The 27,728-nt window shown below is 53.3% G+C and overlaps 1 protein-coding gene across 5 annotated transcripts in view; it reads right to left on the bottom strand.

Annotated features, from left to right (window-relative positions):
• Positions 1–27,728, bottom strand: part of DPP6 (dipeptidyl peptidase like 6) — a gene marked incomplete at both ends in the record, with an annotated part of 1,037,088 nt that overhangs the window by 130,236 nt on the left and 879,124 nt on the right. For all 5 annotated transcript variants that reach the window (XM_082846708.1, XM_082846710.1, XM_082846707.1 and 2 more), the window contains 2 exons: positions 1,371–1,468; positions 2,972–3,126. In XM_082846708.1, coding sequence (XP_082702834.1) covers positions 1,371–1,468; positions 2,972–3,126 — 253 coding nt within the window. The remainder of the gene's footprint in view (positions 1–1,370; positions 1,469–2,971; positions 3,127–27,728) is intronic.

Raw genomic sequence — 27,728 nt, 5'->3', positions numbered from 1 at the left:
GACCAGTGCACACTAAGGACCCCTCCCCTAGGAGGGGCCAGTGCACACTAAGGACCCCTCCCCTAGGAGGGGCCAGTGCACACTAAGGACCCATCCCCCTAGGAGGGACCAGTGCACACTAAGGACCCACCCCTGTAGGAGGGGCCAGCTGCATGAGGAGGAAGGCTGCTCCAGGGCGGGGAGCGAGAGGTAGCAGGCAGCCCTGGGCTTGGTCTGTCCACCTGAGGACCTCACAGCATTTTACACATCACTGGAGACAGAAGAGCTGAAAGAACCTCGGCGGAATCCTGCAGAGGCCCCAGGCAGATGGGTCCTGCCAAGGATAGCAGTGGAAGCCACCACAGGAGGAGTCCACGCCATCACGGACCAGTGGATCCAAGTGCCCATGTTCCTGCCCTGTGCTGGGCCTGTGGAGGAGTAAGAGTGGCTGAGGCCACAGCTCCTGCCAGAAGTTACTAATAATGGAGAGTTCCGTAACTGAATAGTGAAGACTCAGGCTGGAGTCACGGCCACATGTGGGCTGGATACTTGCTGACCCTCAGAATGGATCGTTCTCCACTTAACTGGGCCCACGTGTAGCCTTGCAGATCTGTAAACGGGTGGGTCCTGGTGCCATTCCCTTCTCCTTCTGAGTCTCCCATCAATACTCTCAACAGAGCGAGGTCTAACGCTGATATAAGTGGACTCTGGAAGTACAGCCAGTCCCCAGACTGCTTGAACTTTGGGACAGAATGAAATTGATGTTCAGACCCCTTCACAAAGATAGATTTTACTCAGTTCTTTTGATTAGGAAATAAAATCCACCTACAGCCCTTAATAACAGGACAGTTGCCTTTGTCAACATGTTCCACCAACTGCAGTTGTTATACCAACTGGGAGATCTGGTTTATTGGAACAGGATCCACCACTCAGTTCCCGGAGCTGGCAAAAGACAGCAGCGCTCTGAAACAGTGCTCTGAAAATGGGGCGCCATCCACAAGAGGGCCGATTACATGGGTTCTCTTGGAAAGCCTGCATCTGTCCATCCGAGGGACGCCCTCCAAAGTCTGCCACGTGCCAGGCCGTGTGCTCCCTCTGCACGTGGGTGGTTGACCAGTCCTACCTGCCCCCCACCGCCCCCGAAGCCCAGCCTCCAGGGCGGAGAATCTGGGCCTGACCTGACATAAGCCAAGAAATAGTAGCATTGGTTTGACTGGTGTTCCCTTCCCAGAAAAACCAAATCATAAAGCAGTAAGGAAAACTTCAGAAAATGGACCTTTTTCTTGGATGTTTAGATTAGCAGGAAAATAAATCTGAGCCTAAAGAGACGATGTAAATGGACACTGGTTTCATTATTATCGTCTTAACATAATTGAGGAAAGGGTGCAAACCTCATCCGTGGATCGTCAGGCGGCATCATCTCCAGGTCGTGCGTGGGTCCATTTAGGCCAATGACGTGCAGGGAGATACTGGGGTTTTCACATCCAGCCTGGGAAGTAAAAGGGGACAGAGATGTGAGTGAGCCGCCTCTCACCTGGACTGGCCTGGGCACTAAGTCTGCCAGGAGATTCACAAGAGGCTCAGTGTGGGGAGGACGGTCCTTTAAGAGGAAGTTGCTCATCCCTGCTCCTCCTCCCTGGACAAGCGCTGGCCTGGCAGGGCAGGAAAGACAAGGCTGCTGGGTCTGACGGCCCAGGCGCCTCTGCCCCCACTATCGGGATGCTGGGGTGAGGGAGGGACTCAGGCCCACACAGGGCAGGCATCAGATGGGTCACCAGCTCATGCCTCCTATTTGGAAGTGGGTGTCTGAATTCTGTTGGCCAGAATATGCTGATTTTCTATTAAAACGTGAAACCCCAAATCCTGAGCCATCTGGGCTTTATAATTCCAATTTCAGAGCACCTGTCCCAGAGTTCACTGTAAAATCAGGGGGCCTGTACCTTTCTGGATTTCAGGTCATTACATCACTCCTGGATTGGGGGGGCCCTCATAAAAGGATTCACCAGGGAAACCATTCCATTTCTAGGTGATCTCTGGCTTCCAGCCTCCTGAACCGTGAGAAATAAATGTCTGTTGTTTAAGCCGCACAGTCTGTGGTGCTTGTTACGGAGCCTGAGCTGACTGATACACCTGGTGTTTCCTTTCTCTGGCTTGGGACTCTGGGGACATCACTGGCCTCACTTGGACATTGTCGCCTCTCTTGCTGCAAACTGTAGGCTGCACGTCCCGTATTTCTGGTATACACGGCACATGGCATCAGCTCCCAGAGCCCTCAGATGGCTTGGAAGCCGAGGCCCAGGGCTCACTGGCAGAGGCTGGAGGGGTCCTTCCAAGGCAGCCCCAGGTGGACGTGGGGACCCTGTCACCAGGTGGGTGCAGGCAGAGCTGCGTCCACTCTCTTGGGCACCAGCCTCTCTCCAACTGAGTGGGCGGTAGAGGTTTCGGCATCAGGCCCTCCCTTCACGCCAGGACGCTGTGATTTGCTAACAAAGCGGGCTTTGGCTACCCGTCCCCTGCCCCACTCCTGCAGCCTTGCTGTTCTGCTGGCTTTTTGTGGGAAGCAATTAGAAACAGTATGGGTCAGAACATGACCAAGGACAGAACAGCCCAGGCCCAGGGGACCAGGCACAGACAGGGGTCCTTCTGACCTCCCAGAATTTAAAAAAGGAACTAGAGGACAGGGTGCCCCCGAGTGGGTAGTGTGAGTTTCTGTCACCACGGACTCACAAGGGAGGTGATGTATTTTGGTTGCAATGAAGCTTAGACAAATGATTAACGGTAGTTGCATTATTTAAAAGAAAGTAAACCTGCCGACAAATTCAACTGAGCAAAAATGGGAATTTAATGCAATGTAATGGGAAATAATTAATCTTGCCTCTGTTTACTGCACTGCTCATAACACATCTGATTATCACAGCTCCACGCTGGGAGACGGCTGGGCGGGGGAGCTGATGAATAATGCAGAGCTGTCCTGCTGCTGCTTCCCGCCTACCTTGGGGTAGTGGTAGGACTTCACAGTCGGGTAGGCGGAGCCGGTGTAGGTGGGCAGCTCCATGACCGGCACCCGGGAGTCGTTGATGGTGGCGTAGGCGAGCCGCGTACCATCTGGAGACCACCAGTGGGCGATGTGGGTCTTCAAAATTTCCTCTAAGGGAAACAAACAAAGCAGAGGACTGTGGATGGCATGGATGGAGTATCGGCCAGCGCTGCCCAGGCACCACGGGAGCTGGACAGAAAACCACGCGCCCCCTTGGGGTCATTTACAGCCTCTGAGGAGGCTTTCCTGTGCCCGGGATACACCTTCATCTCAGAGGTGCCTGGTCTGACCACCAAACCCTAGCAGAGCAAAGCCAATCAATCAAACCCAGTCAATCAAGGCCCAACCGAACAGAGGCTAACTGTCTAAAAACCCTTTTGGGGGGCACAAATTTGAGTATGATGAGCCCAGCAAGTCCTTTCTGATTGACTTATTATTGTTCTGTTGTGGGTTATTATTTTAAGATGATCAGAAAAACAGAATTAGAGGAGATACATTCACTCTGAAGCAGGGCACAGCCAGGCAGAGCAAGTGAGGAAGTAAACTGTGTTGCAGGTTGAATCCCAGAAAATCGACTTGCAGGAGATGCCGAGGGGTCGTGCCGGCACACAGACCCCCTCAGGCACAGCCGTGCAGGAGGGGAAGGCGTTCAAAGGCCAGCAGGCTCCTCACTCTGAAGCATGGAGGTGGTTTCACTCCACATGGCAGAAGCACAGAATGGCCTTCTCTTCTACGGGACCAAAGAGGAAACAGCAATCCTCTCAGGCTTCCACCAGGCGCACCCGTCACTCCTGCCTGCCCCAAAGAGTCTTGGCTAATTAGAGTTTTGACTAGGGGTGAGTGCTGTAGGACCTGTTATCTATTCTGGAAAGAACAATTCTGTGTCTTTTGAACAAGCCAAGAGAAGATACTTCCCAGGTACAACTCATCAGAGTGCTAGGGTCAGAGGAGCATCTCGGTGCACAACAGCTCTAAGGTTCGCGGATTCCTCCTTGTACATGCTATGTATTTTTATAAACCAAATCCCCCTAAGTTTGTGTTTAAAATAAAGATCGATACAGCTCTATAATCACATACTGTGAGTCCCATTCAACGGTCGTTATTAGGTGTAGACCATAAACTGGCTCTGTGAGCCTGTGGGGACAGAAAGGTAACTGAGGCGCCTGAGAAAACAGAGTGAGTGCATCAACCACACAGGGAATGATGTGAATCGGAGCAGAGCCAAGGGGTGATGGCCACCGGAGGGAAGGGTCACAGAGATGACAGAAGCAAGGCAGCAAGGCCAGGAGCTGGGCCCGCCTGATGGCCTGGCCAGGGGGGCACAGGGATCTGTCGGCTGCAGGACAGAGACGGCCGGGGGCTGGGGGGCTGGGGGGCAGGGCCGCATCAGTCAGGGCACTCCATAGCCAAGTTCAGGACTGAAAGTGGGGCACTGCAACTCCTTCTCCCAGGAGACCGGCCAACCAGGCAGTCTGTCCCTCCATCACTGGCTCCACTGGCCTGGTTTCTTAGTGGGACAAGCCCCCATGTTGCGTGGGACCCGCAGCAGCAATGCTAGGAGTCAGTCCCTTCAGAAAGTGCTGGCCTCCCCCTAAATAAGTCTCCCTGGCCCTCCGCGGGCTTTCCTCCAGGCCTGCCGGCAGCCTGCCGGGACCCTGATCCACTGTGACCCGGGGCCAGCACCCGACAGTAGAGTCTCATCCGCCACGAAGCCCCTGGCGTATCTGACTTCCCATCACCCAGACACATCCCAGGCCGGCAGCACAGCTGATCAGTGAAGGATGGTGAAGGGGCCCCAAGTCCTGGGTTCTGCCCCTGTCCTGCCATCGACCGCGGAGGCCCCGAACAAGCCCCCAGCTGTCAAACAAGGGGCACAGCTGCTGCCTCTAACATGTCCTCCCTGACAGCGTTTTGTGACCTTGCGGCATCTGAGAAACGACTCAGAAGCTTCTGCAGAGCCCATAAAAACCCAAAGGTCTGCTGAGGCGGGGGCGGGGTGGGGGGGGGAAGGAAGTCAGCCAACTCTCCATTGCTTGTAATTTTCCAATGTCTTTGGCGGCCAGCAAAGTGACTTTCAGGTGCGGGTGTGGAAGGCAGTGATTCAGAAATGACTTTATCCAGCACCACCTGACTTGTCTGGCCGGCGCGTGTGGGACAGTGAACAACAGACTCCAGCAGATGGTCTGCTGGAACAAACAGGCACCATTGGCCATGCAACTTCTGGGGGATTCTGCTCAGTGGCGTCTGTGCTGCAGGGACTTCAGGGCATGAGGGGAATCACTGGGAGTGAGCGGGACACAAGGGTCAGAGGGCCAAGGAGGTGGCGTCCGCCTGAAACCAGCTGCGCGAGCCTGGCCACGGCTCTCACGGCGCATTCATTCACGGCCAGAACATCCCCACAGAAAAGCGGTGGGTGCGACAAAGCCTTCTAGAAGAGGCAGCACCGCACAAGAGCAAGCAGACAACACAGTCCCTGCTGACACAGCTCTTCTGAGGCTTCCCTTTGACCCCGAGCGGCCTCCTGAAATGGGAGGAACAGCAAATCAGCAGCCTGGGGGGGTCCTGCCACCTTCATCCCCAGACGGGCCCAGGGGTGCAGGAGGGCACTGCTAGCTCCTCATCCACCTGTCATGGGCCCACCTCATTTCTAGAACTTGCCCTCAGACCAAAAGGAAATGCTCCTGCTTTGGTCTGGTCAGTGCAGGGCAGGGGGTCACACAGGCAGGGGTGAGAGACACAAAATCAGGGGAGAAGGGAGGCCTGATGCTGGGCTGACAAGTACTATTTCTGTCCCTTCTGTCAGCAGATGCCAGAGTATTTCCATTGAGCTCAATGCACTGCTCAGAGAACACAGATGCAGAAAAGGACCACAGGCTTCAGACAATAAATGTGCTGGTCAGAAGGGAATCTGGAAACCACACGGTTCAGGGATGACAAATATCTGGTGTGTGCGTTGGCAAATGTTCCTTTCAATTCCATCCCACAGCAAGATGATCACAAATAAAAAAGAAATTCCTCCATGCCAAAGGCCGGGCCATGCACAATGGGTGGCTTCCGTTTATTTTCCCCAAATGCCCTGTAACACACTGTTCCTTGGTGTTTCTATTTTCCTGTGAGTTAGCTGCTCATTAAAGAGATAAAGCAAGGATAAGAAACTCTGGGGAAAAGGACCAGGCAAATGAAATCGCGACACTTTTGTGTTAACTGAGAACGTCCCTATTCTCCACGTGTTCTCTTCAAGCTTCTAGATTCATGAGGCAGTTGGCTTAAATGCCATGAAGCAAATGTAGTTTATGGATAGAGTTTTGCAGGGAAAAACCCTATTTCATCAACTCAATTAACTGCACGAACGCTTGGCTTGGAACAACAGGAGAAACCTGCCTTTCTGAGCAAAAGCACAAGTAACGCGTGAGAACGGGAGGATACAGCTTCCCTTCCACCTTCCCTGTCCCGTCCAGGACCTTCTCAGAATCAAGTAAGAAAGATGCATTTGGGGACATTCACTTGAAGAGGCAGAAATTTTTATCCACGCAGCTTCAGCTCACGGCAGGATCTGGGCCCCTTGCCCTCACTTCTTGGCATCGTATCTCAAAGAAGCCAAGTCCACTACGTGAACTGTCATTCACGCCACACACGTTAAGGGCATATCCATACCTGGAAGGACAAAATCCCCTTCGGGTTCAAGGTGATGAAGGCCAGTCCAGCCAAGAGGAGGAATTCTCGAGTCTTCCAAATACAGAGTAAGAGGGGGCCCCCAAGGTCGGTCCACCACAGTTGCCCGGAATCACTTAGGGAGGTTCTCAGGGAAACGCGGGAACGGTGGGTGCTTTCTGTCACAGACGCTCGGGCCCACTCCAGGCAGTACAGTCAGTATATACTGGGGTGGGGGAAGGGCACAAGCCCCTTTCAAGCAAAAGCTCTGCGGGTGACTTTCGTGTACTTGCCGGTTAATATGTCACATCTGATCAAACAGGCACTGCATTCTGGAAATGCATGCCTATGGTCTGCTGACAGAAAAATGTCACCTGCCATTTCAGTAAACAAAGGATGCTGCTGCCTTAAAGCCACCAGCCACTGCAGCCCACAGTGCGCCCTGAGGGGAATTCAGGATGGAGAAAAACAGGATACTGGCCCTAGATCGTGATGATGCATATCTAGGAATAATTTCAGTGAGACCAGACTCCTGCAATCTTCCCATACATAGAAAAGCCCTACAATCATGAACTTGAGATGTCTGGTTTTTGTGATTAGCAGCACTTTTTTGATATTTGATCACATGATTTTTTTCAGCAAAAACTCCTGTATATCCCGGTTCCTCCCTTTCCTCTTTGGAACAGTCCCTCAGAGCTATCTGAGAGGCTCTCTCCCAGGCTATAGTCCTCAGTAAGGCCCCTGATTAAGACACAACTTGCATCTTTTAGGTTGTGTGTTTTTTTCAGTTGAAGGTCTTATTAGCATATAGGAGACAGGCTTCCAAATTATTTGGGGGGGAGTATATATACCTACTTGAACAGAAGAAGAGTAGGTTCTGCTTAAAAGTTCGTTGTAGGTTGAACTGTGTCCCCCTAAAAGATATGCTATCCTAATCTCTGGTACCCATCCATGTGAACTTATGTGGAAATGGGGTCACTGCAGATGTAATTAAGATGTACATTAAGATGAGGTCGTATTGGAAGCGGGCAGGGGCCCCTAATCTGATATGACTGGTGACCTCATGAGGAAAAGTAAAGAGACACAGAGACAGACAGGGGGCAATGCCAGGTGACGGCAAAGGCGGAGAGTGGGGTGATGGGTCTAAAAGCCAAGGAACAGCAAGCCTGCCACCACCAGAAGCTGGAAGAGACACCCTGATTTCGGACTTGCAGCTTCTAGACTTGGAGCACATCTCTGCCGTTTAAAGCCATCCAGTTTGTGGTCTTTTGTTATGGTAGCCCCAGGAGTCCGCACAAGGTCATGACTGTGTTGGCTGCCATAGAACCAGCTGCTTGCTGGGAGAACGCTGGTAGGAGAGAGTCAGCTGAATTCCGCCCTGAAACTCAGCAGGGTGAATTTCTAAGCCAGACCTGACAAGGATGGGGGGTGCCCACTGGCCTAAGCCCTAACAACAAGCTGGCCTGGACCTGGCCTCCTCCGCCCCCGGCGCACATGCACACACGCATTCACGCACTCACACACGCACTCACGCACTCACACACACGCATCTGATGCTGAGTGTGCTGGGCTGCATCCTGCAGGCCCTGGCACGGACCGTCCCAGCCTCCAATGGGCGGATCGAGTTGGCTTGTCTCAGCTTCCACCCAACATGCTGGGGACCTGCTGTGACTGGGACCCTTCCTGAACCCCAGTCAGATTCAAGGACACTTTTTGGTTGAACACATATTTAACATGTGCCGGACCCTGCCGCAAGCACTTTGCATGAAACAGCTCATCTGCTCCTGACAGCCCTCCCGGCGCTAGATCAGCCGCTCCTCTTAAGATCTAAACGCCTGCAATTACACGCCAAGGTTCCGCCCGCCCTCCTGGCCCGGACCCGGCGCGTCACTGCCGAGCGCTCCCCGCACAGTCTTCAACCAGGAGAGTCACCAGCAATCACCACGGGGACACAACAGCAGCAGGAGTCTCAGAGCCAGGCTCAGGGTCAGAGCCACAGCCCGAGGCCTCCTCGCTCCTCAGACGGCCGGCTCTCCTGCCCGGAGCCCTCTCCTGCGCTGTGCCCCCCCGAGGCCCCACCACACCCCACTGTGTCTGCTCACGCCTGGCAGGGAAACCTCCACCATCCTTTCCTGAGCCTGATGACCAACGAGTGCATGTGCGCCTGAGGGACGTCATGTTTTACTCTACAGCCTTCACCCTCGCCACATACTTCACTTGCCTTTGCTAATCTTGGATACTCACAAGAACCCTGGATTAAGCCCCTTTTGACAGCTGAGAAACTGGAGGTTGAGAGAAATTAACTTGATGGAGTTGAAGACTGACGGCTCAATACATCCTAAACCCTAGGCCAGAGCACTGGAGAGATGAAATTCTGTAGTCTGAAATGTAGTAAACAAAATATGACCACCACTCCCACCCCTCACCCAGGTGAGCAGAAACCTCAGGACGGTACGGGTTGGGGACACAGGTCTCTTTCTTTTGGGGGGAAATTAGAGAAAGCCCTTGGGGAGGTGGCATGTGACCTGTTCCCCCATAACCCATCCTTTCTTTTAGGAAAGGAAGCAATGAATCACAGCTGGGCACATGGTCTTCCAGAATAAAGACCCTTCCCCGCCTCCTGTGTGTAGCGGGGGGAGGTGTGAAGTCAGGTGTGAAGCGGGGAACTCTTGTCCATGGGCTAGGTCAGAAGCTCTGAGTAACTCCAGGTCCTCCTTTAAAGGAAAGGGGGGTCCACTACTGCCTTTTCCCTGCTCTGCTGGCTGGAGAGCAGACACGAGGTGAGACTTTGTAGACCAAGCAGGTGGCAAACGCCACAGTACGGACCTAGGCGGTCCAGAGTAGGTCACAAAGTTCCTCAGGTCCTCAACATCAGACAAATCCACGGAGTTAGAGCTGTAGGTCAATACCACTCGCAAGTAGAAGACAGAGTGCCAGCAATCTAGGGGGTCTGCAAAGGACCCGTGCCCAGGAAAGGACACTCGCTCATCTGTCTTCCGACAGCACTTTAACAAGGAAGAGTGACTTCTACTTCCATTCGCAAGCTGAGGCTGGACCTGCAATCCCCCAGGGGGCGACCTCTGCACCAGATGTCGGAAAATGGGGGTCAACAGGGGTGATGGAGGGTCGTGCAGACCTGGAAGGGCGTGGGGAGAGGCAGCGGGGAGAGACAGTTGGTCACGGGAGGCCGAGGACAGAGGCAGGCTTGTGTCTCCTCGACTGCTGCAGCCCAGGCTTCCCCAGGCCGACAGGCCGCACCGGACTGGGTCTGGCTGAAAAGAACCCCAAGGCAGACTAGGGGCCGCAAACATGAGACAGAAGGGAAATGAGAGGCTTCAGAGTCCTTTGGGGAACCTGCTGCTGTGTTCTCTCAGGGCTCTTGCAATGCACGTGCTCCTGCAGAACCGGCTCCTGCAGCCTCATCTTCCTGGGGCAGGCGGGAAGGCCAAGACCCACTTTTATCAGGAGCAGAAGGCTAAATCTGACCACACACACACATTTCTATGAGCTGTGTAGCTCGGGATGGGGGAGGGGTGCAGAGACACTTCTGCGTTCTCTCTGCGTTTCTGAACAGCCAGAGGTCACAGACAGCCCCGCTGCGGCGCGGCAACACTGAGAATGCTCACCCCCCTGCCTCCAGTTCAGCTGTCCGCCATTTCTACACTTTAGCTGTTTCCCGTGTCTGATGCTCCAGCTTACTACTGGGGCGGGCCAGCCACACCATGAATTCCCTGCTGCCTGGATTTTCTGTCGAGAATGCAGTAGTCAGGAAGCAGACTGTGTTATCTTAGAGATACCATGTAAATTCATAGACTGCCTCCAAAAGCAGAAAACAAGATGTCCCTGAATTTATAATTGCTGCAGAAGTGGCTAGACCATCGCTTAAAGCAAGAGGTTCACAGGAGGCCTGTGTGTTTATGGCTTCCAAACCCCCAGTCTCGTAAGCTTGACCGATTACCTTTTATTGTTTTTCCCAAGGCCCTGTAGGCTCCTGTGCCACACTTGGTCCGTGAATTTAACTACTGGGTGGACTCATCTGGGGGAGATCTTAGGGTGCACAGCCACTTGGTGTAGACAAACATCAGAAGCATCTTCCAAGGCTGAACGCATAGAACCCTCTTGACGTCATTTTTGGGTTATCAATGCTCTTTGTCTCCCTGGGGAGTCGTTTATACCTTAGTATAAATTCCTCTACTGAGCTCGACACCTTGCTTAGCGTGGCAGACAGTAGTTTCCAAAATTGGCCCTGGCAAAATTTCTGGGACTTGACGCTCTCCCATTAATAAGAGGTGAGGCTTTGGTCCCTTCCCCTGGACCCGGAGCAGTCCTCTGCAGCCGCTGAACTAACAGGATGCAGAAGTGACGTGTGTGGCTTCTAAGGCTGGGTCACGAGAGGCCGTGTGCCCCCGCTCCGGGCTCTCTCCGGCGTGGGCTGCTCCCCGTCGAGACCGCCCACCACACTGTGGGAAAGCCCAGTCACGTGTCAGATGTCCCTGCCAGCACAGCTCGGGGCCCAGCTAGCAGCCAGCTGGGATTCAATCTCAGGCCCAATCTTGTGCTCATGGGACACCTGAGGGAACGCACCTTCAGGTGGCTCCAGCCCAGCCTCCCAGCTGGTGCAGAGGAAAGAGGAGAGCTGTGCCTGCCAAGCTCTGCCCACCTTACAGGGGCCACTGTTTAAGCCTTTGTATTTAGACCACTGAGAACAACTTCAGCTAAGAAAAGCTTTGAAAAGAACGATGGTGGAGGGAGGAGGAAACCTGGGCTGGTGTGGTGGGCTCCTGTTCCTGCGTGGTCATCTCTCTGGGTTTTCCCTGCTCTCTCCTCTTCACTTTCACCGCGGGCACTTGAGGGAGCTTCCAGCACTCATGCCGCTGCCCTCTATTTACCCGCCCCACGCCCGGGCAGGGGACCACGTGTCAGAGATGTTCATTCATCCAGCTGTCCGCCCACTCATCACTCAGTGGATAACCAAACGCCTAATAAAGCAGACAGAGAACACGCTCAGTGCTGGACACACAGAGAAACTGGCTCTTACGACGTTCTTTCAGTGACTCGGAGAACGAGAACCATGTTTGCTGACTTGTACCCCTCCCCTGAGGAAGCACTTTAGAACGAAGCTCTCAGTCTGAATTCAAGTTTATTTTTGAAGTACGGGGTCCCAGCGTGGGCCTCGGCCAGGATTCAGACAAATGTGAGGAAGGCAGGAGGTGCTGCTAAGAGCTGGATTTCCCGAGGCTCGGGGACCGGGAGGGAAGAGCCAGCCAGTCTCTGGTCTCTGTGCTGGTCCCGTGGCCCGGCCCTGGGGGCAGAGCCTTGCCTCCTGGGGCCTCCTGCTGCCCCCCGTGCTGGGCAAGAGGGCCCCACGCTCCTGAGCCGCGTGCCTCACGTGTAAGTAGATTCCCGCTCCGCATCCCCTCCCTTACTCTAAATTCCCATGCTGGTGTGAAGGAGGCATTAAGGTCCTGATCAGGAAGATAATCAAACGACAATCAAACACACGCAAACATCAGGGGCCCTGAGCTAGAAGGTGTGCTTTCCAGGGAAAAGAAGCCAAGTCTGGAGAACTTGCAGGAAGGTGAACCCGGCAGGGACACAGGCCGGTGGCTGGAGAAGCTGAAGACACAGGGCCCCTTCTCAGGCCCAATCTTGTGCTCATTATCAGAGTTTTTTTCTGAGGAGGGTCCCCCAGGTCACATGAGCTTTGGGCCCCACAACAGTGAGAAATGTCCTAGTAGAATGAAAAGTGACTTTTGGAGAAAAATCCACACAAAAATAGCATCGCCTAAGAAAATGGTTTCCACCTGCTACTCCGGAGGCCACTTGCCATCTTGGGGAGACCCGGACCCCAGCTCTGATCCCGCGGCTTTGGGCCTCTCCTCCTTGACTGTGAAATCAGGGGTTTGGCTTACGTTACTTTTTCTCAACCTTTCTGAATACGAGCACACCTCCTTACAGGAAAACACTGCAGATTCCACATTTTAATCCAGTTTGAAATAGTCAATGTGTCTTTTAGAATAATTTGTATTTCGTTCATCACAAGAGCACCTGCACATACTGGACGGACAGTTAACTGTACGGTGGCATACAGTTTATTTGGTCCCATGGACAACCAGGCGCGGGCCCGGATTTGCAGACGCCCCGACCAGGCCCCACGGCCCATTTCCCCACCCTGACTTAGATGTGGACGGAACTTCCTTTGAGCAGGTTCTAGAATGTCTGCCACCAGACAGAACACCATCCTGTTTCCTGAGCTCCTGGCAAAGTAACCAGCAGCCACAAGCAGAGGGTGGCCAAGGCTGCGGCAGGCTTTGTCTACTGGAAATCTGTGAGTCTAGACCAGCCTGAAGGCAGGCCCGGGCGCGGCGGGCGCATTCGGGATGTGGCAGGAGGCGCAGAGCAGACCTGGTGCTCGGTGAGGACACGAGCTCGGCCCCCTATTCCTCGGCCCCGGCCTCTCTGAGCATCTCCTGATCTGCCTGCCAACCTGCCCACAGAGGACCTGGAGGTGGCCTCCAGAGCTCCAAAGCCGCTGGTGTGCTGGTGTCAGTGAGTGGGGTCGCGGGCCCTTGTTCAAGGTCAACATTCCCGCCTGTGTGCCCAGGACCTTCCCCCAGTGACCACGCTGAACACCAGCTCCTCGAGTGCTGCGATGCATGCTCTGGGGTATAGAAGAGACTCAGGGAATTGGCTTCTGCCTTAAGGATCTCACACAAAAGGGAAAAACCTTACCAGGGACCAGGAAAAACGAGACCTGCACATAAGCATCTGACTTCCCTCATCCTCAGGGCAGGCGGCCACAGGAAGAAGGGGCTCTTGCTGCAGAATGACTTTGCCTGCATTTAAAAAATCACGCAAGACCCCAAGCAATGAAGGCTTGTCGGCCCAGTGTCAGTTGTGCGCTGTCTTTGGGTGGGGAGGTCGGGTGCAGGAGAGAAGAGGGAGCCTGCGTGAACTGGGCTGGGCTTCTGCAGACACCATGCAGATCCCTGCAGGGCAGTCACTTCCCCAGGGGCTGCAGGGGAGGGGTGGGTGAGGGCAGGGGAGAGGCTGCATGTGATCCTTGGAGGGACCAGAGGTGGATGGGGAGGACGGTGTCGACTGTGGTGGCAGATCTCGTTTTCCTCTGTTCCGCTCTAATGTTCAATGAGTAGCACGTGTGCTAAGTCAGGTATCACACAGTGCTGACCACTGGGTGGCGGTCGGACGGGAGGGTGACTCTGCCCATCCCCGAAGGCGTCATGGAGAGGGACCTGGAGGGAGCCATGTGCACAGCGTCCTGCCCTACACACGTCGGCATGCGGTGCTCAGGAGGGTGGACCCTGGAGCTAGACTCTTGAGCTTCACATTCTGGCAGGGCCACTCACAAGCTGTGTGACCTTAGGCAAGTGACTCAGTCTTTTGGTGCCTCAAGTTTTCTCATCTGTAAAATGGGGATGATAACAGTATCTACCTCACTGTGTTGTCGTAAGAGTTATATTAGTTATTATACATACATACACTAACAAGTCCTGCACAACATCTGTTATTATCATGGAATGCACATCAGCCTGGGTCTTTGGAGATTGGTAGTCAGGGTCCCAACTGAGGGAGCAGAAGCTCAAATGGAAGATGAGCCTGGACCAAACTGATATGGCCACTGTGGTACGGCCTTGTGTCTGGTGTGCCTGGGCACCTGGTGACAGAACCAGCTCTCCATCAGGGAAACCTCACTATCGATCACCCTCGCCGCTGGTCCTGGTAATTGGAGGAGAGAAAAAGCAAATGGCTCACGCTCCCTGGAGGGCCCTGGCGGGTTTCCTCTGCCTCGCTGGGAACAGCAAGCCTCAGGGGATACACTAGCTGCTCAGGGCAAGAAGCATTGCTGCTTTTTCATTGTTCATTTTGTAAAGCGCTTTTGGGCGCATTTTGTAAAAAGTTATATTGCCTGCAACAAAAAAATCCCAAACCAACACCCACTGAACTCCTCCTCCCCACTTTTCTTTTTTATAATTAATAAGACCTTGGCGAGGATAGTAACGCTAGGAAGACAGGGCTGATCCAGGCAAAGTGAAGAAGAAAGCGGAGGTTACCTCGTCTGGCAGCCCTGACACAGACAGCACTTCACTGTGACCCCTCCCCTAACCCCAGGTCTGGGCCAATCATTCTTTCCTTCTTCCCATCAAAACTTACAGGCAAAACGTTCATGCGTGTGTGTCCACGTGCGTGCGTGCATGTTTCAGTAAGTTTTCATTTACCCCTCCAAACAACCACTCCAGGTAGGTAACATTATTACCCTTATTTTTCCCTTAAGGAACTTAAAGGGAGAAAAGTTTAAATAATTGGCTCAAACGACACAGCTAGTATGTGAAAGGAGTATATCTGTGGAAAATACTGAAAGAGACATTTATTGGTATCTTCCCATCTCCATTCTGCTTTTCCTACCACTCTCCCACCACGGCCCCTGTGCCCACCTGTGATTTTGGATCCTGTGCGTGCCACTGAACATGAAATGAACAGGAACTTGGTCAGCAGATCGCAAATCATCCCCCCACTGCTACTCTCTGCAAGGCCAACTGCCAGGTGGTCAGGTAGCCCTGGAGAGAGTCCGCCATTTGTGCCCTGGCACTGACCAGAAATGGTTTTAAGTTCAGCTCCTGAAATGTGTTCCATTTAAAAGAGAACGCTCCACCACAGTACTCTTGGATAGTAACTTAATGATCTACAATAGTGACTGGTTGAGGTAAGATGTATTATCAACCCCACAGTGATCTTCAATTTCCTTAGACAGTCAGATTTTTCTTCCTCGTATTTTGCCAAAGCTGATCATCCTGTGAATAATATTCACAAGAAAGTTAAAAATGACTGACATTCTGAAATTGGAATTTTAATTGGATAGTGACTTAACTGCCAACTGAGATTTGCCGCCGTTTGTATTTATGAAGAAATCGTTTCTTAAAAGTGCTGGCTCTATTTTGTCCTCTTCTGAAAGTTAGAGTTTTTCACCACAAACAAAATTATAGCCTTAAAATTATATGTAACATTTCTTTTATACATTGACTTCAGCTTTAAAATTAGAAGACGAGAATATTTCCTTTTAGGATGCACTGCAGAAAAAGCTCATTACATTACATATTTTCAAAGAAAATCCTAACAGAGCAATAGTCACCTTAATCAGCCTGAGATAGTCTGCATAATTATTTCTTAGTATCAGTGAAAACGTATTTTAAACATAATGGATACCAAAAACAATGTGTATCAGGAAATTAGGTCTCAAGTTTTTGTATTTATTTCTAAAAAAGAAAGTTAATTAACTGAATTATAAACAGCACTCGGAACAGTTTCCACACCCATAACTGCAGCAAATTATGAAATAGTCTTGGTTCTATTGTTCAAAGAACGAGAGGCTGCCTTTCGACTTGTACAGATAGGTGCTGACTAGGGAGACACAGCTCAGAAATTCGGCGTGAACGACGGGAGGGGGATCCAGGTCACCCCAGGTACGGTCACACAGTGGTGCCGCGCTGCCTTTAGCGTGGACGGGAGGCTGCAAAGCTGGCAAATCTCTGAGCTCAGGGCCAAGCCACTGCCCACAGCCCACGCCGTCCCCACCTGTTCCCGCCCCCTGAATTTCCCGGTCCTGCACCTGGCCTCAGCCTGCAGTCGCTCAGTGTGCCTCAGGCTGAAGACGCGAGGTCCCAGTTCCAGGTGGGAAGGTGAGCTGTACTCTGCCCCAAGCCCAGACCACGTACCCGAGCGGAGAGTTCTTCCTCCGAAACCAGCTGTGCCCGTGGAGGGGAGAGGACGCAGAGGTGGTGGCGATGGTCCGGGGGAAGCCCCCACTTCCCCACCCCTCCCCTCCCCCCTCCCCTCCCCCCCCTTCTTTTGAAGCAGCCGAGGTGGTTGCCATGGCCCGAGCCGGAGGGCTCCATGGATTTCACACGGGGACAGTCCTGGGGCGTCAACAGGTGTGTGCCGGTACTACTTGCACACCCAGGCCCTCCCAGGCTGGCCCCCGGCGTGCACCTTCGTGCGCCCGCGTATAATATTAAGCCGAATTACTGAACAATGACACGAGTTCCATAAACCCTCGCTAAGTCCTGTTTTGTAACTTGGGCAACCCAACAACTTAGGACTACATCTTAGTTCTGCAGTGTTCAGAGGAAGGAAAGGCAAGATTTAGAGTCTGGGCGGGGCTGGAGGAGGGGGAGGGGAGGCCTTGGCGGAGCGGGGTCAGGTCGCCCCTGGAAGGCCTCCCACCTCCTGTGTCCAGAGCTGCTCAAATCCAGTGAGAAAGACACCCCAGGCCGGAGGGCAAACATGGTGCCCACACGGTGCGCGGCACACAGTGAGTGCTCAACAGATGTCTTGAACTAGACTAAAGAGAGGTGATCAGAGCCAAGGGGGCCCATCCCGTGGGGTCACGTCCGTCCATAGGGCTTCCCCTGCCTTTGACGTGGACCCTACAGACTTCCCCAGCTCTCTAGCCCAGCCTGCACGTCCAGGCCCCGGGACAGCCTGAGATCAGAGCAGCACCGACAGGGCATCGTCCCGCACAAGCGTCCTGCAAACAGGAAATGCTCCGCAAGTGAGAACGTGAGAACTACCAGTGGTGGTGCCACAGAAATACCCACGACGGCCACATTCATGGGGTTTCCCGGGAGCCAGGACGGGAGCTGGGCCGAGCTACCCGTCTTGGTCCACGGCTCACTTTCTGGCAAAACCCCAACCCTGGTTAAATGATGGTCACCACCAGAGTGACAACTGCACACTGTCCCCCACTCCTAGGTCCTGAGCACCGCTGTCCCCTACTGTGGTGGCCAGTGCTAAAAGGTGGGGTGAAGGTGTGCTTCTGGGAGGGTCGTGGACACCCAGGGTCAGAAAAGTGAAATGGAAATCGTTCTGTTTGTTACCAATGTGGCATTTTCCGAGAGCAACAGCACAAGCAGCAACAGCCGTAACTCGGAGACAGCCTGACAGTGACCGTGGTGCTGGGCGCTGCACGGGTTACTGCGGATCCACAAGGCGCCACCTCTCACCTCCCAGAGGAGGCGGGTGAGGCTCCTGCCCAGGAATTAATTCGCTGCAGTTTGGACAGTGGGTAAGTGGTGGAGTCAGTCCAGGGCTGCCAGACCCCAAGACCCGTCTCTTCCCACGACACGACTCTCACCGGATGGTCGACTTCACCTCGACAACTGCAGGTTGGCAACCTTCTGAGAGCCTACGATTTTTGGTCCATTTATGGAGTGAAATGCAAATATATACACTGTAAAGCAGACAGCGCTGGAAGGCAAACGGAGATCAAGTGGTTCAGGGCCAATTACAGAGCAGCTCTTCCAGGGGGTGAGGTCAGCTTCTCCCTCCCCGGGACCGACGGGTCTCTGCTCTGGGTGAGCTTGCGACGGCACCCGGTACCCTTCCCACGGCCTTCTTCCGGCGCACTCATTCCTAGCTAACCTCTACACTACCAGCTCTAAGTGGAGCAGGAACTGTGAGTTCCCGCGGCCCTGGGAATAATGCAGGGCAGGAGACAAAACTCCAGTTCTGAGGAGCTGACCCTTGAGTTAGAGAAGGGCTCCAGTGGGAGTCCCCATCCTCTGAGGGAACTCACTTCTAAGATAAAGGCGGTATATTTTAGTTGTGTTTTGTAGGATCAGCAGTTCTTTAATGAATCTTCTCAAATTTGTACAATAGTTGGCTGAAAATTTCAACTTCATTTTAGAGTGAACTGCAACAGTCACCATGAGTTAATTCTCCCTTTGCCAAGATGCAAAGAGCATACGAAAGTCTAAAATCAAGTGAACTCTGCTCTGTTTCCTCTAATGCTTTTTGGCCAAGTGCAGTCCAAAGGAAAGGGGCTGCCAGAATCTCTCTGTGAATAAAATAACTGCAGGGAGAAATTTCCAGAAGCCTGAGAAGAGTGTGCTAGTACTTCTGGGGTTGGGGGGATCTCACAAGGGAGGGGCTTTGTTAACAAGCACCCAACAGGACCAGGCGCCAAAGGCCATGAAGAGAAGGCAGAATCCACTGGGGCTGTGTCCTCACCACAAACACGGGGCTCCCCTTTCTCCCACGGGGAGGCTTTATCTCCTGGCCAAGGGACAGGGCCTCGGGCTTCCTGGGGGCCTCCAAACCCCACAGAGTTGATCGCCTACAGGTATGTTTTTTGAAGCTGTGCCTCTGGAACTCGGAGGGGAGGTGCCTTGCTGTGAAGACAGGACGCAGCTCAGCACTTTGCCCTGGTCCTCCTCTGACTCTGACTCGCAGAATGTTCTCTGGAGCCTCCCAGCCTCGCTCACATGTGCCTGAGCTCAGCTTCTCCCAGTCTGGCTGCTTCTTCTCTTCTTGATAAATGCTGCAGGAAGGACCACTTTCGCAACCAGACAACCCCCTGGGCTCTGGGACCAACAGGCCCCACGTGCCCTGAGCTTCACCGTAATCTAGTGCGACGGGAAGGGCAGGTACGTCACCTGTCCTACTAGCGACCCAAAGCTCACCGTGTGCCAGGTACTACGACCACCCTACTGACATCCTAGCAACCGTGGGGCTGCTTCTGTGATTCCATCTCACAGAGGAGAAAGCTGAGGCCCAGGGACACGGGCAGCTTGCTCAAAGGGAGTGCCAGAGTCTTGACTGGACTCTGTCCTTGGGGAGTGTGGAGTGGACACTTCCCCAGGGCTGTTTCCCAGACTCGCAGGACGGTAGAGGGTGGGGCTGGCTCAGTGTCCAGATTCCTGGTCCACTGCTCGTCCAAACACTGCCGGGGCACGGCCAACCAGGCGCCGAGCCTACAGCCCGTTTCCCCTGCCTGCCCCGAGCAGTCCGGCAGCTCGGGCTACGGCTCAGCATTTGGAGGCGCCATCCGTCTGGGTCACATCAGTGTTACAGAGTCATCTTTTAATGAGGCGAGATGCAGATCAGAACAGATGCAGACAGTGAGACAGCGCTTGGGATCATTCCTGAAACAGCCGGCCCCGTGGGTTCTCAGTGTTAATAACTGCTTGCCACTACACCCCCGTTGCTGTACAGACTGGAGAAAACCAAAGCGCCGGAGAAATCGGGGTCCTGGAAAACTGCAAAAGACATAAATAACCTGCCTGATGTATCTGTACTCGGAAATAAATGGCCTCATTCTAAATACAGAAAATCTTATTTATTCCCGCGTGCATCTGCAGCCTTTCTCGGTCACTAAACATTTTATCCGAGGTGCCGAGAGCAGAATTAAATGGGAGTTACAAAAGAAATCGGCGAACACCAAGCCAGGGGGCGAAAGGAGCTTTTACCTCGCCGCGCGCGCAGCCTACCTCGCTCCTCAGCGCCGTGTGATTTGCTCATTACTCACCGCCAGCATCTCATCATCATCAGAGCAGTCTGCCAATCCCCGCACATCAGCACTGGAGTACCAGGCAGACGCACCCCTATATTCCTGGGCTGGCCACCAGGGGGCAGCATCCTCAGGGAGGAGACATGAGTCTGGGTTTGATTTTTACCACGGCATGATCACTCAGATGTTCATCATAACCTTGCTGGCTACTAATTTGCAGCTTCTCCAAACACCGATAGATTGCCTCAATTCTCCCGTCCTCCTTTACTTATTCTGGGGGAAAAAGTCCACAAATGCATCTCCAGTGGCTGGCGAGTTTTAAGTAGGGAATTGTCAAGAAGCTGCTCTTGTAGGGTGGGCACCCAAGGCCTCTGATGGCCCTTTGATGACCACCTGCAAATCCGTCTGCCGTGTAAAAGCAACTAGGCCACTCTACTTCTCACTGTCCCGCGTGAAGGGCGGCAGTGTTTTAGGACTCCAGCGATGCCAAAAGGAGCCAGCCACACTGAGGGCAAAGAAAGTCCTTAAACTTTTGTTAAATCTCTCTTTTTTTGGTAAAATCTCTGTCTCTGTCTCTGCCTTTCTGTCTCTCTCTCTCTCTCTCTCTCTCACACACACACACACACACACACACACACACACTCACTCACACACACACACTCCTTCCTCATCTCCTGCTAAGCATCATCTGTTTTAGTGTCACCTGCTTTGGGAGATCTCAGTGCGGGAAAAATCACTTCCTTTTTCCTGATCCTGTAGCATCTGAGTCAGAGTCAGTAAAGCCCATGACCCCGAGAAGGCCAACTCCCTGGCAGCCTGAAAGGTTTCCTTTACATAGTTTTCAATTCCCCCTTCAGCTTTTTGTTCCCTTAATGATGATTTTTCCAGAGTCAGTTAAATTCACAATGAAACAAAGGTAATTATATAAAACTCTAGCACATAGAAAGAGACCCACACGGCCTGAGTGGAGAGCATCTGGACATCGTGGCAGGTAGCGAGACCCCTGCCTCACCTGGTCTTCTACAAATCTCAGCCATGACCACTCAGAATGGTTTCTCATTTCTGACTTTCAACCCGCATGGCCACCAAGGTGCAGTGTGTTACGCTCCCTGAAGAGTCCAAGGAAACCTTCCTTTGACCCAGGAACATAGGGGGACTTCTGGCATGCTGAGGATCTGGGGAGGACTTGCCAGGCGCTGAAGTCTGTGCCTCTGTCCCTAAGTTCTGGGGGCTCTGACCCCAACTCCCTTTAGGACCCAGAGCCTCCTCAATGCAAGGCAGGTGGAGAGGCCGGAGGCTGGAAGTGCTGTCTGAGCGGAAGCAGCCACGGTGCCAGGACAGGAGGCACTGCCCGCCCACGCCTGCCGTCTGCACCTGGCTCACGGGAGGCGGGGGAAGCGTCACGCGTCAGACTCTCCCCGTGGTGTGGGCGGGTGGCCGCGGATTTTCTAACCATCAGCGTTTCCTAAGCTATTTCATAAACCTCCCCCTTAGGACAAGCTTACGTTGGCTCACATCTCACAGGATCTCAAATCTGCAAGTGTGCAGCGAAAGACAGAAACTGAAAAAGAGACTGGGGACCAGGTACTGATAACATCATGAGAGAAGGAAATTTGGAAAAAATGTTTAAGGAATTAGCTCTTGAGTTAATTGATTAGTGGTTGCTTGGTTTTCTGATTTTCATATTTTTACAATCTTAACTCAGAACAGGTCATTCTGCCAAAGTGCCTAAATGGTGCTGAAGATGTGTACCATATGACTCGGATGTGATTAACCACCATCTCGGTGCATGAGGTTCCAGAATCAGTCCAGGGCGTGGGCCAGGGCTAGGTCTCACAGTAGCGTCCTCACGGAATGGATTCTGTTACATGCAAATTCCTCACATCTGTGTAGGGACACGGGCACAGGGATTTGTGGGGGGAACCCAGCTGGCGGGAAGCGGGGGGGGGGGTAGAATTAACCTTTAACGGAAGTCACGTGATGGGGACACGAAGAAGTCAGAGAGTGATTAAGACAGTGTGAGCCAGACACTTAAAAGAACCGAAAATATAAGGGTTCGGAGTGGATCCAGAACCTTCTCTGTCCTGAGGGCTGGGCAGGGCCTGCTTCCTTCTTTTTATTTTTTTTTGCGGTACGCGGGCCTCTCACTGCTGTGGCCTCTCCCGTTGCGGGGCACAGGCTCCGGACGCACAGGCTCAGTGGCCATGGCTCACGGACCCAGCCGCTCCGCAGCATGTGGGATCTTCCCAGACCGGGGCATGAACCCGCGTCCCCTGCATCAGCAGGCGGACCCTCAACCACTGCACCACCAGAGAAGCCCCCTGTTTTCTTCTTGAAGTGACCCCATAACCTCCTGGAAAACTGGGCACCTTCCCAGGAACATCTATTTAAAACCCCGACACCTTCCGTGCTCCTGTCCCCACAGCTGTTTGGTTTTTCTATGAATAAAGCAAGGGTCAGATGTACGTATTCCTGCAAAAAGAACAAGGTGCTGGACGGGTGTTTTCCGGTAAGAGCTGCAACGTCACCTCCTCTTTGGGTACAGCCGGCACCTGGCAGTTTCCTGGCTTGGGTGCCTATTTTCCATTGAACGGATGAGCCATGGCCTTGGGAGGGAGGTGCTGTGTCCCGGGGAGGGGCTGACTCATCAGCTGGAGCCAGAGGGAGCAGATGCTCTGCTCGCCCTGGGGATGATGGGCACTGGGCTCTGGGACCTGCTCTGGGGCTCAGAGCCACAAGCTTGTGCGGTGGAGACACGGGGCCTGTGTGTCTGCCCTTGGGGCCAGTGCAGGAGTCACTCTGGGATTATCCGACACCACGACAGTGACCTTCCCAGGACAGCTCTCCCACTGCTGGGAGGCTGAGTACGAAGGTGAGGCTGACCTGAGACCTACGCTCTGCAATCGCCTTCCAGGCACGGCCCCAGTTCATAGAATCAGAGATAAGAGTGCATCTTCTCCATGACTCCACGTCCAGGTGGCTCTGACATGGAGAAGCTGAGCTGTCACCTCAACCCCGCCACCCCGCACCTTCCCAAGGGCAGCCCTGAGCAAAGAGAAGAGTTATACTGAAAATGAAAATCTTATAGAAAGAAAGGAAAAAGTGGGTAAAAGGAAGAGAGGCAGGCTGCTTCCCTGAGCGCAGACAGTTTCCCCCGGGGACAAGGAGAAGGCGGGTCAGGATCCCCTGAGGATCATACGGTCCTGTCGGGGGAGCGGAGTGGGGCAGGAGACAGTGGCACCCCGTGCTGGCCCCCCGCCCTGCTGTTCGCCCCTCACACCCACCAAGGAAAGCCGCAGACAGGTCAGCAGCTCACCACAAAGTCACCTGGCGCCAATACTGACCTCATGCTGTCGTGCTGCACGTCCCCAGCACTGACGTTTAAGTACAAAAACATAGCGGGGCGGGGAGAAGTGTTATGGAGTTCACTGCACTATGTTTGCAGACCAGGGAAAAGGAACTAAGGCCCAAAGAGGTTAGGAAGCAGGTACGGTGGCGAAAGAGCAGAGGCAGGAATCTGGCCTCTGAGCCTCAGATGAAGTTGTTTCGAGCACATACAAGCCTGGAGCCTGATGTGTCTCCCATCAAGCATTTGCTGTTTGCATTTTGGTGGAACGTATTAACAAACTCTCAATACTAGGGCAAATGGTGTCCCATCCTTATGTGATTTAAGGAGACAGAAAAGACGAAAAGGAATTGGAATTCCCAAGAGCATCAAGATTTCAGCCACCGATACCCAAATTTCATTAAGACTCTACAGCAAAAAGATGAAGATGTGTTTATCTTAATCTCACAATCGATGCATAATTAAAAAGCTTTAAAAATATAACCACTGAACATCATATATTATTTATCAAAATCTCTCAGGATTAGGTAATTAATTGTGAGAAACATTTCTCAAGACCAGTGGGAATTCTTCCCACACGTTTAGAGAACATTTTCCTCTCAGATTTCTCTTCTTTCTGATTTTTAAATTTCACACTGAATTAAAGCAATCAGTTATTTTTCTGAGATACTAACAAGGCCCACGCTGGAGTATCAAGTGCAGACTCAGCTTCTGACTCTGAGGCCCCGGGGTTTGCAGTTAATCAAACAGTGTCACACAACGACCAGCTCAAGGGGGCCTGCCCCTCCTGGGGCCTCTCCCCTGCGGTTGGGGGCTGTCCACTGGGAACCACAGCCATTAATTTACGGAATCCAAGGAGACGCCAAGAAGAAGGCAGCTGGCCACAAGGCACAGGTGACACTGACCAACCTTCCATGGAAGAGGGAAACCCACAAGCTAGTGAGTCTGAGGACTCGCCCAGCTATTAGCCATTGAGTGGCAAACAAGGTGAGTGTGCAAGGACAGAAAGCCCCAGCCCCCAGCTGTCTCCTGAACACTCCAGTGCAGGGACGTGGCACGTCCACCTGCAGCAGCTCACTAACGTCGCGTGCGCTCTGAGCCGGCAGGTGGCCCTCACCCAGCATCCCCCCTCCCAGGTCCCCACACCTCCCGGCGTCCAGCGCGGTGGCATCAGCCTTGCAACCACACCGGTCCCACGGCACTCCCTGGCCGCCCCCTGAACCTGACCCTCCATCTCCTCGCCGACTCTGAGGGATCCCCCGTACCCCGCAGTAGCTCCTCTTCTGCTCTGGTCCCAGACTTGGGGCCTGCTGTCCGCCGTCCAGATGTGGAATCTTCAGTGCCGCCTCTGCCGGGCCCGGGTCTCCTGCTGCTGGCGTCACTTCCTGGGCCCGGGCACCGAGCCCTGGATAGCGAGTTATGAGCAGGACTGGCCGCCAGCGTCACCTGCAGGCTAGCGTGCATCCCTCCAGAACTGAACCCCCTCCACTAGCGCGCTGGGCTGGGCTGCCTGCCCGCCCGAGAGGAGGGTGGCCCCAGCAGCCTGGGCCCCTGAGGGACCACGGGGAGCGTGCCCCAGCCCCGCCTCCACGCTGACGAGGGGTGCGGTGAGGGGCGTGAGTGACTCCCCTCGTTCTGAATCAGGGAGGTGGTGTCTGGTTTGCTTTGTTGGTCTGCTTTTGTGATTCCCAGCCTGACCTAGGCTATCCTCTTCCCCCTTCTCTGACCGGGCTTATTTTAGTCCAGGGAGGACGCTGGGTTGCAAAGCATAGGTCACAGGCCCTGCCCTTAGCACTGAACTTGAGGAGAAATTCCAGATCGGAGTTCGAGTATTTGATCTCCCAAAGCTGTTTTCACAGTCAGGGCCCTCACCGCTGGCCCGAGTGTCCGGGTCAGAATACCGTTCCTTCCTCAGCTGGCGCAGCGGTCGGGCCCCAGCTTGGGTCACATCACCTTTTCAGTGGAGAACCTTTGGGGTAACACCAGGAGATCGACCAGCCTAACACCTCATCCCCACAACTGGACAGCCCGTTGATTACATAGTTTAAATGGCAACTCTCAGCCTGAATGCTCCCGGCAGGCAATAAGATATAATAGTAATTAAAGTCCAAACCGTATGGTCACCATGGCCATCAGAAGGGTGCTGGGAATATGCAGGGAAAACAAGGACCCATGACGAGGAAGATGACGAGCCATGAGTCTCTGCAAGCTTCTGCTGGGAGAAATCCAAGGCCACAACCACGGCCCTTAACCTGCTGGAGAGGCTGTGCTTTGAGGTGTCCGGGTCCACCTTCCCGTTAAAAACACCTCTGCCCCTTCGTGGTAGACACTCGTTCCATGCCAGGCACACGGACATCTGAGACTTTGCCGCGTCCGACAGTAGCCCTGGCGGCAGGGCAGGCAGGCGGGAGGTTTATCCTTGTGGAACACTTCACAGCCATGTGCTAATACGTGATCACACGTATTGGCAAGTTCACGTGGTTCTACCTGTGCTCTCACGGATATGCTCTCATCCAACCTCACACTAATTCTTTGGGGAAGGTATCTGAGCTCTTACTTTTCATGCGAGGGATGGGAGGGCCAGGCAAGATACGTGACTCACTCAAGGTCACCGGGTGGCTGAGTGGCAGCTCAGGGACTCACACGCAGGCCCCCTGGGCTCTCACATCTGCACTCTGAGAAGCGCCTTGCACGGAGCTGGGGGTGTTGAAGGCTGTGGAGCAAGCAGACCGTGCCAAGGGGACGGGTGGTCCACTCATCACTTGGGCATCGATCAAGCCTATTTTTAACCTGCAAGAAGTTAATGCAGCTTTTTATACACACAATGGGCATGTGGCTAGGAGGCCAAATTGGAACCACTCACTGGCTGTGTGACCACTGAGAAGTCACTTAACGTTGCTGAGGTCAAGTTTCCGCAGCTGCGGCAGGATAAGAGCAGCGCCTTCTTCCTGCAGAGGAGTCGATAGATTCATTCCTGTTTAATCGTATCAGGCGTGCCATGGAAGAAACAGTCAAAGTTAAACTTTCCTGCAGTAGGTGAGCCACGGCTGGCACTTTAGGAGGTGGTCTGGAGCTGTCAGCTTCAATCTCACTCCCCTCGGCCCCTAGTAAGGGGACTGCCGCCATTGCTAAAGCCTCTCCTGATTCCTTTACCTTTGGGGATAAAAGTGAAGCTCGTAATTACAACGAGATTAACAGTTCCTGCTTTTCAATAATCAGGTTGTTATTTCTGCTGAAAGAAGTTTGTGGAAGTAGAAGTTCTGATGACAGTGAAAAAAGGGAGCCCAGCTGATTCCCCTGGGAGGGTTTCTAGAATCCTGCATCTGAATTTTGGAGCCGAGGCAGCACCGTGAGGACAGGTAAGCATTGCCATGTGTAGGGACCGTCATGGTTGGGAGATGTGCTGGCGGGGGGAGGTTGTGATGGACTTGAGGGGCGTAGGAGGAAGTGGAGGGCCCAGATATGGTTGGACCGGTCCAGGGGGCGAGGAGACCCTTGGTGGCCATTTAGATGTAGGCTGGCCATCATCTTCTCCCCACGCACCTGACAACCTCACTCCCTGCCTTAGACCACTGTTCTCATGCTGATATGCACAGACATCTAGAAACCCGAGGACGTCTCTCTTGGGGTCAGAGCGAGCACAGAAGGGATGAACACAGACTGAAGCATCTCATCCACCTCGATGTCGGAGCTGAGTGGGTCCCCACTGAACAGCATGAGCCTTTGCTGTGTCTCTCTACAAGGTAAAAGCCACCTGCTACGCAAGTCAAGGTCATTACTACTTCACGGAGCTGGAGGCAAGGGCTGTGCAGGAAACTCGCTCCTTTCACTTACATTAAATACTGGAAGCGCTGAGTTACCGTGCAAAAGGCCCTGCCGTCTGGAGCCACTGCTCCACGGCAGCACCTCCCGGGTCTGGAGGCTTTTCCAGAGGCTGGTTACATTCAGGATTTTCATCTCTTTGACATTCATATCCTTCTTTAGAAGCCATAGATGAACTGGAATATGATTTTTAAGTATTTAATTTCTACAAGCCATCCTGAAGCATACTTTTTACTGAGGTAGAAGATCTCTGGTGCTCATAGGTTAACCAGCTGTCTGGTGTCGGTGACAAGTGAGGGATGTGACTCCAGCTCGGTGACTCTAAATGCAGACAGAAGGTTCCAGGGAGATGTTCGTATCTGCACAGACATCCTCTCCAGGTTGAGTAGGAAGCCATGTACTTCTTATATAACACACTATAGACAATATCTCATGAGTGAATAGATTTTAATAGTCTTTGAAACCGATACTGGAGGAGAATGGACTACACATTAGTGCTCCTGACTGCTGGCGACGCCAGATGAGAAAATGAGGTGCGTACGTGCTATGTGACTAATTTTTGGAGTTACAGATAAAGTAACAGTACTTTT

This window comes from Leucopleurus acutus, assembly GCF_964270905.1.
Source record: "Leucopleurus acutus genome assembly, chromosome: 9".
Classification (NCBI taxonomy): domain Eukaryota; kingdom Metazoa; phylum Chordata; class Mammalia; order Artiodactyla; family Delphinidae; genus Leucopleurus; species Leucopleurus acutus.
The sequence above is the reverse complement of the archived record's forward strand: the minus strand, read 5'-3'. Positions and strand labels throughout refer to the sequence as shown.